The 13759-nt window shown below is 37.9% G+C and overlaps 1 protein-coding gene across 1 annotated transcript in view; it reads left to right on the plus strand.

Moving 5' to 3' along the window:
* Nucleotides 1-13759, plus strand: part of LOC122803988 (histamine N-methyltransferase-like) — a gene marked incomplete at its 5' end in the record, with an annotated part of 203073 nt that overhangs the window by 83436 nt on the left and 105878 nt on the right. The window contains one exon of the mRNA XM_044073668.1: nucleotides 10487-10580. Coding sequence (XP_043929603.1) covers nucleotides 10487-10580 — 94 coding nt within the window. The remainder of the gene's footprint in view (nucleotides 1-10486; nucleotides 10581-13759) is intronic.

A 13759-nucleotide genomic window follows, 5' to 3' on the forward strand; every position in this document is an offset into this window, starting at 1 on the left:
GCTTTTCTTCCACTCACATAAGCAAAGCACCTAAAACAGAGCATACCTTTTACTTTCATAAGCAAAGCAGCTAAAACAGAGCATACCTTCCATCACCTAACCCTTCCAAAAAGCTCCTGCGCACTTTTGTTTTCAAAGATACGTTATCAGGTTAGCATGCTATGAGTCCTCCTTAAAGAAACCGCCATGGAGTTACAGGTCTTGCAGCTGTAAAAGTGTGGAGGGCATTCCCTCCCCCTCACTCTATGGTTCTGGCATCTGTGGTTACCACAAAGTATACATCCTGCATCATCAAGCTGGGTAGAATCACTAGACACTATGAGTAACTCTTCCAACTCATTCCTTAGGGGCACGTCACAAAGACATGTGTTGTTGGGGGCACAACACAACAGAGATAACTCCTACAGCTCATGCCTCAAGGGCACATCAAAAAGAATTGGGTTGTGGGGAACATTAGCCACCAGGGATTTTTACTTCACATTGTGACTTAATGGCACCTAGAAATAATGTGGGTTTGGTGAGCCATAATACACTTTTCTTATACATGCAGAAACTAATAGTTTAAATTTGACTACTTTGAATTAAATGAATAATGCTATCTTAGAAATTATTGAAGAGATGAGAAAATAAAAGGATTGGTTGAATAATGGTATTTATTCACAATTCATTGTCATGGGTGGCCATGGTGGTGCAGCGGTTAGTGGTGTCGCCTCAAAGCAAGAGGTTTTCCAGTTCAATCCTTGGCTGGGGTGCCTTCTGTGCAGAGTCTGCATGTCCTCCCTGGGGTCATGTGGGTTTCCTCAGGTTTCCGCCCACATCCCAAATACATGCTGTAGGTGGATTGGACACACTAAATTGGCATGAGTGTGTGCATGTGTGTGGCAACTCGACACTGGAAAACTCCACTGCCAATCATGAGCGGACAGGTGATCCACTGTGGTGACCCCTAACCGGGAAAAGCCAAAAGAAGAAGATTCACAATTCATTGTCATACATTCTTGATAGTATTGATAATACTCTGGAAAGTGTCACTTTAGACATATGTGGACTGTGTGGTAGTGATACACTAAAGGTTATTTTGTGCTGATATAGCCCAGGTGTGGGTAACACTGAACACAAAAAATACTTGTCCAAACTGAACTCATTACTAAATACCAAAAATATTTTACTGTAGCGGATTTTAATTATCTCGACAATAACTGGCACAATTTTCTGCAGGCTGTGTTTAGTCTAAGGAGTTCATTGGCATTTTATCATATTATAATTTTGAGTGACTAATTTATGACTGTACCTGAGGTAAAACACTTTGGACATATTTGCTTCAAGAAATTCAAGACATATTTAGAATATCTTCATAAGAGAACCACTGGCAATTCAGATCACTAATCTGCACCATTTGAATTGAAGACTTCTCTAAGTATGACTTCCACTACTTATAGATATAATTATATAAAAATTAATTAGCTCAACGTAATTAATGTACTTTTATAAATTGGTTAAGTAAGTAAAAATGTGTGAATCTAACTTTTGCTATAAAATTCTAGAATGCATAATCAAGCAGGGTGTGGAAGCAACAGCTATGGCTAAAGTCAGTAATAAGAATAAGATTATTTTTTTGTCGAGCATAATTTAATCAATTTATATCAGAAAAAAAGAGGCTTTTCAGTTTGTAAAAAAAAAAATCCAAACAGAACAAATAAAAAGAAACTAAACACAGTCATAAAATGCCTTACGTTAAAAATTAAAGAAGAAAAGGAAAAATTTGTGAGAAAATTAGAAACTTATGATAATAATAAAAAGACGTATTGCAAGTATACAAATAAAATTAATATTAGTAACAAAATGTTCACAATTCTTCCACATAATCTAATAACTAACCAAGTACATGACCATCACATTGCCTGTGAATGAACACAAGGGTCAATAACTTTTTCTCAGTCCCTTGCAAACACTCTGCTAATATAGAGTTAAATAAATAAATATCACTCCTTGTGTATAAGTTATTGCACCCATATTGAAGGATAAATTTAATAAATTATATTTTAGAGAAGTTCCCCATAGCTGAAAAATATATCATATTATCCCTGTCTATAAAAATAATGATATAAAAATGTTAGATGTATTAGCCTCATATTTAATCTCAAGAATATTTTTAAAAGGTATCTAATTAACAAATTTAATTGCGATAATATTCTGGTTAACATAGACACTAAAAAAATGGATTTGGATTATTAAATAAGGGGGTATTGTTTTCACCTGGTTTAAATTATGTAATTTGATTGCCTTTGGGAGAAGGGGTGAATTTGATTTTTTTAGATATATTGTGTATTTGTATAGAGCGTTTTTTTCACTTTTTGTATTTAGCACTGAAGAAGGCTTTTGCCAAAACCGGTATTCTGGTTACCTTGTATTGTGATTATTAAACAGTGCATTATATAATTCACTGTTGATTGTGCTGGCCGATTTTTTTTTTTGTTTTTTGTTCTTATGGTTTTTGGCCCTGCACCCTTGCCATACCTTGTGCTTTCATACCTTGGATTGGTGTGTGCTGTTGCCTTGTTGAATCTGAACTGCTCTTCCTTCTTCAGCATCTCCGTAATGCTCATCCTATTTGGTGGATGTTTAGCAACTGTGTTTCTGACTTCAGGATGGAAACGTCTAAAACTGTGATTTGCAGTCTTTGCTTTCTGGCCTGGTTTCGAATAAGGATGATATGATGTTAAAAAACTTCAGGCATGAGTTTGGCACTTGAAGCTTTTGAAAGCATTTGAGCTAAAAAGATACTTTCCATGAGGTTTACGAGTGTATATACAGCTTATAGTACTTGAGATGGATGATTGTTTAATGAAGGACTGGGCCAAGGCTCAGCAGGTGGCTTTCATGATGTTTCTATAAGTAATTGTTGCATTTTATGAGTGAAATTTCTAAAATGCTAGTAGAAGTTATGTGTGGGGTTGAGCAAGTTAAATCTTTTGAGGAACATGCAGGTTATGCTCAACAGTTTGGGATTTTTTCTTTGGTGTTGATTTCCTATGAACGTGAATTACAAGCCCACAAGGTTAAAACATTTAAAAGAGATACGTCTGGCTATCTTGGGGGCAAGGCCTTTGCTTTTTGTAAATCAGTTAAATTTACAATGGGCCAAGAAACACAGTCTTAGGATCAGGGTCTTAACAGAAATTGTAAGAAAAGACTCAGATTTATATTTATACAATCTTCAGATAGCGTGGAATCTTCAGTAGAGTAATCATCCTCATCTACTAATACTGACATTGAAGTCATTAGTGAGTCGCCAGTGGCTAGAAAGAAAAACCCTTTATGGGTACTAGAAGGGCTGGATGAAAACATTCAAAAAGGTGTCAACACATTAGATGCATTGATCTAGTTGATGGTGCCCAGATAGATTTTATGTCCATTATGCATAATGTTTCTCAAACTACATTGATTGTGAATGAATTAGAGGTGCTCAGTAACGAACTTGGATTTATTCCAACATATTCGGTGACTGAAGAGGTCTTTGTTAATGATATTTTGTCTTTTTGTAGGAAATTGAATTTGTTGTTGTATTTTTATAATAAAGATGCACAGGGTGAATCACAGTTTACATTTAGGCCATCCTCTTTCTCTGCACCTATAAATAAATATGTTTCTGTGTTTCAGCAAAATGTATTAAAATATTTACATTTTTAATTCCTGTTATAAATCAAGTCCCAAGAGAAATTTAACCCCTGAATAATACTATGCATTGCGGGTTTTAAGAGATAACCATAAGATGGTCATTAATTATACAGACAAGGTGGGATGTGGTGGTGGTTTGGGATTGGAATTTATATGTACATGAAGCTGCTAATCAGTTGATGAATACACAGTTTTATCAGAAAATTGTTTTGGATCTCCCATTGTATTTCAAAAAGGATATAGATGCGTTTTTGACTTAGATATTGAGGAAGGGATCATTGCTAAGAGTATGTTGTACCATTTGACAGTAACCAACCCTACTCCCCAATATTTCTACATATTACCTAAAATTCATAAAAATTCTTTGTATTCCCCAGGAAGAACCATAATTTTGGTTCATGGCTCATTAACAGAGGGGAGGCAATGAGGATTACTGTATTCCCCAGCCTGCGACCTTTCTATAGAAACTTCAGGATGAGAGATAATGGAAGGTAGGCATAAAGAAGACTGGGAGGCCAAGCATGTACCAGAGTACCTCTGGGGACTTCTTCCTGAGGGGGGTTCAGAGTGAAGAACTCACTGCATTTTGTGTATCTGGGATGCTGTGTCCAGGCTTGCTCCCAGGAAGATAATCCTTTGGGTGGGCACCTGTTTGGATTTCATTAATTGTGTACCCTAGGGGGGTTAGTAGGGTATTTACAAAGGCCAGGTGCTTGAGCAGCTTTTCCTGGCTGTCTACCTGAATAAAGCAATCATCTTTTCTCACTAAATATTTGAAACCTTTATTAACTGGAGTTCAATCTAGGATTAAAGATACCATGGAATTTCTTAATATATTAATGGATATGCAATTGGAAACAACATGGTATATGTGCACATTAGATATCAAGTCATTATATACTAATATTCCTGGCTTGTTAGCAATAGAATTTTGGTTAAACAGGGTAGGCTTATATAGCCCTGGATTTAATACATTTTTGCTATGTTTAAACATGCATGTTTTGACCAAAAATGTTTTTATTTTAATGGTGATAGTAACTTGCAGTCATGGGGCTTCTTTTGCCCTCATTTATGCTGACCTCTTTATGGGGTATAGAGAAGAACAATTTATATATGATGTCAGCCATAACATCTGTTTGGCTGAAATAGTTGTTTGGAGATATTATCTTGATGATTGCTAGCTAGTGTAGAAATCTGATGTGGTTTATTTGAAAGAATTTATACAATATTTGAATGACAATAAATGGAGTTTATAATTCTCTGCTTCTTATGGTAATCATGAAATTTGTTTTTTGGATGTTAAGGTTGTCAGAAGGGTTGATGGTATGCTTGGTACTTCTTTATTTCGAAAAAAGTCCCATTATAATTCCCTACTGGATGCCAATAGTTGGGATCCATCATATATTGTTAATAACATTCCTAAATCCCAGTTGGGATCCATCATATATTGTTAATAACATTCCTAAATATCAGTTTCTAAGTGTTAAGATAATTTGATCTTCTGAAGATGAGTTACAAAAACATAGTGAAGCACTTGCAGCTGGGTTTCGAGTTAGGGAGTATAATAAAGCTGTAATATAGCAAGCTTGTTGTTTTGCTCAGTCTGCTAATAGGACCACCTTATTAGGATACAATATACAATATTCGAAAAAAGAAACATGATACAAATGTCCATTTGGTCACTAGTTTTGTTAGTAACACCAGGTTGTTTTGTGATTTAATTAACATTAGGGCAGTGGTTGTCAAACTTTTTCAATTCTCGGCTCCCTTGCTGAATCTAGGTTTTCCCGAGGTGCCCCCCTCCGCATGCATAAAGTGCATATTTCATTTATTTATTTATTTGACATTTTTTAACGATGCTGCTCGACTGGACTAGGAGACCTGGGGAGAAAAGCTCCAAAGTACAATAAAGACAATTACCAAAAAAAATGTACATTCTGCTTAACAGCATCACACTAATCTACTATGGTTGAGACGTAAGCAAACCTAATGGCAATCTTATTAACTTTAAGTTTATCAGAGCAATATTTAAAATCTGTCCCTATTATTTGGCTATGTCCAGCATACCTCTCAACTGTATATATTTTTGCAGAATGTCCAGATTTTTGCCTCCAATTTTTGCTCTTTCTCATAAAATTGTTGTTTTCTGGCAAATCACTGGCAGATCATTGAGGTTGAAGTCAGAAAATAATGACAGTTGAATTTCATACTTCATACCCTTCAGAAAAATTCATGCTAATACAAAACCTGCATTTCTATCAACTTTCTAAATTTGTGAGAGCAGTACTTAAAAGTGTCCTTATTTTGTGCCTTTGTACCCCCACTATTTTTGGCTTTGTCCAGATTTCTGGATCTAAGAGGGTAAGAGGTATGTGTCCAGTGGTATGGTCAAGACTTACACAGATATCATTGCTCCTGCTGCCAGGGATCACTCACTCTTCACTCTCTCCCTCCGTGACACACACACACACACACACACACACACACACACACACACACACACACACACACACACACACACACACACACACACACACACACACACACACACACACACACACACAGTCTCTTTTGTATTCATGCATACATTCACTCACACACATCGCTCTCACTCTTTTCCGATCTCTCACACAGTCATAGTTACTCCCTCATTCATACCTGCATTAACTCACACATCACTCCCAATCTCAAACATACACACGGCCACATCTTCATTCATTCCTGCATTCATTTATACATTGCTCTCACTCTCCCGATCTCACACACACACACACACACACACACACACACACACACACACACACACACACACACACACACACACACACACACACACACACACACACACACACACACACACACACACACACAAACACACACACACACACACACACACACACAGCCACTTCTTCATTTATTCCTGCATTCACTCACACATCACTCTCACTCTCCCGATCTCTCTCAAACACACAGGCTTTTATGCATGCATTCACTCACACATGCAGACAGACACATACACACACACACACACACTCATACATTCACTTACCTGATGGCCCGGTTCCAAGTGCTCCACGGCCCAGTACTGGTCCACGGCCCAGTGGTTGGGGACTGCTGCTATACTTGATGCCAGTTCTGCTAAAAAGCTACAGTGTATGTCAAGACTTAGTTCGCCGTGAACTAATAAGTTTAGCTGCAAAATAAACTGTGAACTGTTCACGGTTTATTTTGCAGCTAAGCTTATTAGCTCGTGGCACCCCTGTGAGGAAGCCATGGCTCCCCATGGTGCCGCTGTGCACACTTTGGGAACCCCTGCATTAGGGAATACTTTTGGCTAACAATAAGTTGGCTACATTGCTACCAATGCGGTGTATGTTTACATATAGAAGGGGTAAAATTGTTGGAAATTTTTTATATCATTTAAAAAAACTTCATTCTGATGTCAATAGTCAGTTATCTAGCAAAGGTACACCTTTGGTAGGTTGTTTTCCATGTGGACATTGTACAGTTTGCAAACATGAAAATAAAACAATTTTCAATTGCTAACACTTCTGCTTTATTTGAAATTAGATGTTTTTTTAATTGTGTTTCTGAATGGATCATTTATTTGGTTGAATGCACATGTTCTGCTTTCGATGTAGGACAAACATCTAGACAGTTTCAGTTTTGTATATTTGAGCATTTAAGTGACATCAGAAACAAGAGACTGTCTAATGCTTTATATAAACACATTTTGCAGCATCCTACAGCAACATTTAGATTTACTGCTATTGATCGTATTTGTATTAGAGGACCTAATAAGTTGGATTGGCATGACTTATTAAACAAAAAAGAATAGATTTGAATTATTAAAGTAGGGGTGTTGTTTTCCCTGGTTTAAATTATGTAATTTGATTGACTTTGGGAGACGGGGATGTGTTTGATTTTTTAGATACATTGTGTATTTGTATAGGGTATTTTTCACTTTTTGTATTTAGCACTGAAGAAGGCTTTTGCCAAAACTGGTATGCTGGTCACCTTGCATTGTGATTATTAAACAGTACACTATATAATTCACTGCTGGTTGTGCTGGCCAATTTTTATTTGTTCTTATGGTGTTTGGTCCTGCACCCTTCCTGTACTTGCATACCTTGTGCTTTCATAACTTAGACATTTATCAACATATTTTTATTAGGAAGATTTAGTCCTTAAAATATGGTTGAATTTTACAACCAAGTCACCATGACAATGGATTTATGTCTGTCTTGTTTAATAATTTTTGCGACCTTGATAAAACATTTGATACTCTTGTCTTTCCAATCCATTTTTCAGCCTTTAAGTATGACTAAGAGAAATTCTTACATCATCAGATGGATTATGACCTGATTCAAAGGCAGAACACGAGCAGTAATAGTTATTGGCAAAATATCTCATTATCTTTGTGTATTAGTGGGAGTTCCCCAGAGTTTGGTACTGTGACCAGTTTTATTTAATAATGCATTCTCTGCTACTGCCAGGAGTGTAAACTGTTGCTTAAGTACATATGCCAATAACAGCAAATACAGTTTTCAGTAACCAAGGACAAGTATTTTGCTGTAATCAACAAATATTTCACAAAATACTTGCTTGGTCGAAATCTGTACGTCTATGGTTTTCTGCTGACAGATACATTCTCATGTGCTATGGAAAACCTTGCATTATTTAATCACTGTTTATTGCAATTAATGACATGAAAATAATGAGCTAATTTAACGATTTGAGCTAATTTAATGATTTGTGTATTATTACTACTGACACATTTTCCATTGAAAAGCATGTGGCTAGAATAACATCTCACGCGTAATAAAAATAATGTACTCTTAGAGATATCCTATGCCTAACAAGTATCTACAGATCAGATCCCTATCAGTTGATCGAGTTTTCAGAAACTTGAAATTCATATCAGCGAAACAATATGATCGAATTTCTGAAAACCAGAAGCTTTTGAATAGAAATCATGGTACATTAAGGCTTGGGAAATTTGCCATTTTTCTCAATGTAGTGCAGTCTCGGAGTTGGTATATATAATTAGCATGGGGTGGGTGGGTGCCCCTGCAAAAACATAAGAAAAGATAGATTTTTATGCTTTTTTTTTTTTTAGGGTTCGAGTTTTTAGAAATTCATTCATATCATCTCGCTGATATGAATTTCGGGTTTCTGAAAACTTAATCAACTGGCATATATCCCAACAGATCATGTATAGACATATTTTAGAATTTAATAACACCTTTTGTCATTATAATCAAAGAGAATTAAAATGCTCTGTTTTTCTTGCTATTACAACCCTGCTGTGGGGCATAGCCTGAGATTATGAATAGTTGATCGGTTCATAGGTAAGCCTAGCCATATTTCTCAAAATTGAGAAACAAACCCTGTACGTTGTGTCTGTATGGTAAACAACCGACCCCCAACCCTATAGTGTCCTAGACGTAGACTGAAGTTTGATTGCCTTGAATTCATGATTAATTCTGATGACATATCTCACTGTCTTCTGAAGACTATCACTTGCCACAATTCCCGCACAATTTCCAGTCAGCTCACCCCCTACGTGGCATCCTCTGGATCTCAAGCTAAGTGACTTTGTTACCCTGCCCTTCCATCTTGTCTCCTGGATACAGAGAATATCCAGTCTCCTCCTTATATTATGTGTTCACTACCAAGCTACATCCAGTCGGTGAGCCTATACAGAGTGTAGCAATCCTTAGTTCATGTTTGGTTTCCTGGTTTTAAACCCAGCTTGCATTCAACAGAGCTATCCCAGGTAGCTTAACGTGAGCAACTAGACACTAGCCAGCCAGTAGCATATTGACCTAGGTCTGGCCTTTATGGCAGGGACACATTGGACAATACAGGCACTTAGACTCCTTCCACCATTAGCAATGGTTCCTTGTGTAAGTTGGAATAGGCCAGGTCCTCAACCCAGTTATCCCTCACAAATATCCATGCTCATTTTTTGCGACATTAGTGAATGTGACCAGATCACCTAGGGCCAGTTTTTACACTGTCAAGTGGTTAGCCCTGCCTACTTGTTATATGTTTTCTTTAATTTATGTGGCTTGTGGCCATAGGTCTGCATTAGTATTTACCTTATTTTTCTGTGTTTTTACTACATTCCAAAAAGTACTGTTCTAAGGGCCTAGACTATTCATCCTGCATTTTAAGGTCATAACAGCATGTTTTCAGTTATGGGTATCAGCTGTAAACACACATCACAAACTAATGCGCACACACACATGCGGATGTATTCTCCTGATTTTCTCTATAGAAATAATATTTTGACTTCTACAGCTACATTGTCTTGTCTGCTACAATGAAAACATTCCTGTCTTGCATGCTCCATTACCACAGAGATATATAGCCTTGGCTATTACCCAGGTAACCCAGGTTTGATTAGCAGCTCAGGTACCTACTGGAGCTGGTGCAAAAGAGAGAGACAGCATGGAATGTTGAGGGTCTCCCTACTTGCCTTTTGCCTGGGAAAAGGTGGCAAACATGCTGATGTATGGGCTACTTTTGTAACTCCAGTGGAGAGCGGAGTTTAGTAATAGTGGCAGGTCTAGGTGTATTGGTAGGCTTGGTAGGAGTTGCCACCTTCATAATGGTGGGGGCGGTAAAGATCTTTGATAATACCTCATAGTGCACAGTTGTCCATAGAAAAGTACACTGACATGTATAAGGTGGAAGGGCCATCACTATAGAGAACTGTTTACAAAAACATGATAATATTGTATGATTGATACAGAGTCACTATATTCTAATAAAAACTGGCAACATCTTTGTTTTCTACTAGATGCTGTATTATGTGCAGGACATTGAAGCAACAATCAAATTCTTCCACAGTCTTCTGAAACAAAATGGAAAGCTTCTAATTATTATTTTGGCAGGTAATATTGTAACAATTTTGAAAACACTAATGAAGAAAGTAAATTCCTTTGTGATGGTTACACAGGAAACAACTGATTAATATTTTGTGTCCATACAATTCTGCATGTTGTATTTCATATTTTAAATTGCTTCAACATTATGTTAGAATCAGGATCTTAGTTTGTTACAGTATCACTTCTTGAATTACTGGGACAGTTACTTTATATGCCATATTGTTCTGTAATATGCAATATTTCTATATGGAGTTTTGTGTGATGTGCTGTGATAGCTTAGTGGTTAAGTGTTGTGACTATAGTGTACAGGGTCCTGGGTTCAAGACCTGTAAGGGCTGTTTATCTCCCCAGGGATCACATCAGTTTCCCTGCTAGACAAGGGTCCAGGGAAGTAAATACTGTGGGAAGAAATAGCCAGGGAATTGTTATGGCTAGGTTTGTATAAGCCCAAGGGCTGATAGTTTAGTACCAACCTATGAACCAGTGCACAATGTCTTATTTCTTAGTCAATAAGTTTTCTCTGAATGTAAGGTATCACAGCAATGTCATGATTGATTATTGATCCTGTCATAGAATTCCCAGACTGCAATGATTTCAGCACCAGGGGAATACAGAATATTGCAAGGCACATGCCATGAGGACAAACCACAGCTGATAATGTTACTCCATCTGTGGTGTCTATGTCAGTTGTGTAACAGATTAATGAAAAACACTGAAGAACAGTAGATACCAAATGCAACATACCCACATTCACATAAACACTTTAACTGTCACAATCGACTTACACTTTCCAGAAATTATTGGTGATTCATATCAGCTCTCGAACCTCAAGTTCAACTTATTGAATATAATGTAATCTCTCAATCCTCAAGTGTCAATACTGTAAAACAGTAGTTCAAAGATTAAAACCTTTATCACACAACTTCAGTCTTGGGTTCAGTTCTGACTTGGTTTACAGTGTCTACCCTAAGTGGGGAAAACAACAGGAATATTAGGAGAGTATGTAGTTATTTTCTACCCTTTCAGTTTTTTTTTTTTTGCTACTCTTATGTCTCTCTGTGTGTCTGTCTGTCTTTTTCTCTCTCTGTGTGACATTTCCCACTTGGCTAGAACCCATGTCAGAAGACAGTATATGTCCGTTCCATTGGGGGTCTTGTTAGATGCAATACCCTGGCTGTTGAGCACTACACTCTATAGGCATACGGCTTGTCAGCATGAATTATTTCTGGAGAAGCATGGACTAGAATATTACCTGTTCAGCCAAACAAGTGTGCACTGGCATATATTTTCTACACAGACATACAAGCTGAATCACTTCCATTTAATGGACTTTACTCCCTGCAATCAGAAGCTAAAATATCTAATTGCTAGTTTGCAGAACATTAAGGTAAGTTAAAAAAATGTGTCAGTGGTAAGTCATTTAATTGAACAGGTGCTCACACTTGTCTTTAAGTCAGTGCAGCTCAAGCTGACTAATGTTTTGAGTGAATGGAAGGTGCCCTGATGTTTTGGAAGCTGGTCGGCTGATACATACAATGCAAGATATAACCCTTAGGCTACTGCAGCAGTGATCAATATGAGGAATATACAGACTTTGTTTCATTTCTAGCCAGTGCTTTTGTAATACACAGCTTGCAAATCAGTGCTATAATGATTAATATTAATATAGTCAATGCAACTACCATAAGATATTTTAAATTATACAATGTCTTCCTATTAATATTCAAAAATGTGCACGCTGATTGGACAGCCCAACCAGCGTGCCCGTTGTAAATCCCACAATTTACCAATGGAAAAAGGTCCAGTCGCCCGGACTTTTTGCCGTTGGTATAAACTGCCCCAAAACCTTTTTTTTAACAATTAAAAAAAAAAAGAGAGAGAGAGAAAATGGAGCAATGAAGACTTTTTTTTCTCCGTTGCTTCCATTACAAAGCATCGATGTGCTGGGTATGCGTAGGAACGCAAGTCTCATACACATGTGCAGTACATCTAAAATGTAGAAACAGTATACCAAAACCAGCGGAAGAACAGAAATCTGCCATTATCATCTTCTTTTTATTTCAGCTGTTCCCATTAGTGGTTGCCACAGCAGATCATCTGTTTCCATTTTTTCCTGTCCTCTGCATCTTTCTCTATCACACCAACCACCTGTATGTCTTCTCTCACCACATCCATAAACCTTAACTTAGGCCTTCCTCTTTTCCTCTTACCTGGCAGCTTCATCCTTAGCATCCTTTTCCCAATATACCAAGCATCCCTCCTCAGCACATGTCCAAACCAACATAATCTCACCTCTCTGGCTTTGTGTCCAATCCATCCAACCTGGGCTGACCCTCTAATATACTTATTCCTAATCCTGTCCACCCTCATCACACCCAGTGCAAATCTTGACATCTTTAACTCTGTCACATCCAGCTCTGACTCCTGCCTTTTTGTCAATGCCACTGTCTCCAACCCATATAACATAGCTGGTCTCACTACCCTCTTGTAGACCTTCCCTTTCACTCTTACTGGTACTCGTCTGTCACAAATCACTCCTGACACTCTTTTCCACCTACTCCATCCTGACTGTACTCTCTTCTTCACCTCTCTTCTACACTCGCCATTACTCTGAACTGTTGACCCCAAGTATTTAAACTCATCCACCTTCGCCAACTCTACTCCCTGCATCCTCACCATTCCTCTATCCTTCCTCTCATTCACACACATATATTCTGTCTTAGGCCTGCTGACCTTCATTCCTGTCATCTCTAGAGCATATCTCCACCTCTCCAAGGTCTCCTCAACCTGCGCCCTACTTTCACTACAGATCACAATGTCATCTGGAAACATCATGGTCCACGGGGACTCCTGCCTGATCTCGTCTGTCAACCTGTCCATCACCATTGCAAATAAGAAAGGGCTCAGAGCTGATCCTTGATGTAATCCCACCTCCACCTTAAATGCATCCATCACTCCCACCGTAGACCTCACCGCTGTCACACTACCCTCATACATATCCTGTACCACTCTTACATACTTCTCTGCCACTCCCAACTTCCTCTAACAATACCACAACTCCTCTCTGGGCACCCTGTCATATGCTTTCTCTAAGTCCACAAAGACACAATGTAACTCCTTCTGACCATCTCTGTACTTCTCCATCAACACTCTCAAAGCAAACATCGCATCTGCAGTGCTCTTTC

This window comes from Protopterus annectens, chromosome 6.part0 (genome assembly GCF_019279795.1).
Source record: "Protopterus annectens isolate FY-2018-M chromosome 6.part0, PAN1.0, whole genome shotgun sequence".
In the NCBI taxonomy this organism is placed as follows: domain Eukaryota; kingdom Metazoa; phylum Chordata; order Ceratodontiformes; family Protopteridae; genus Protopterus; species Protopterus annectens.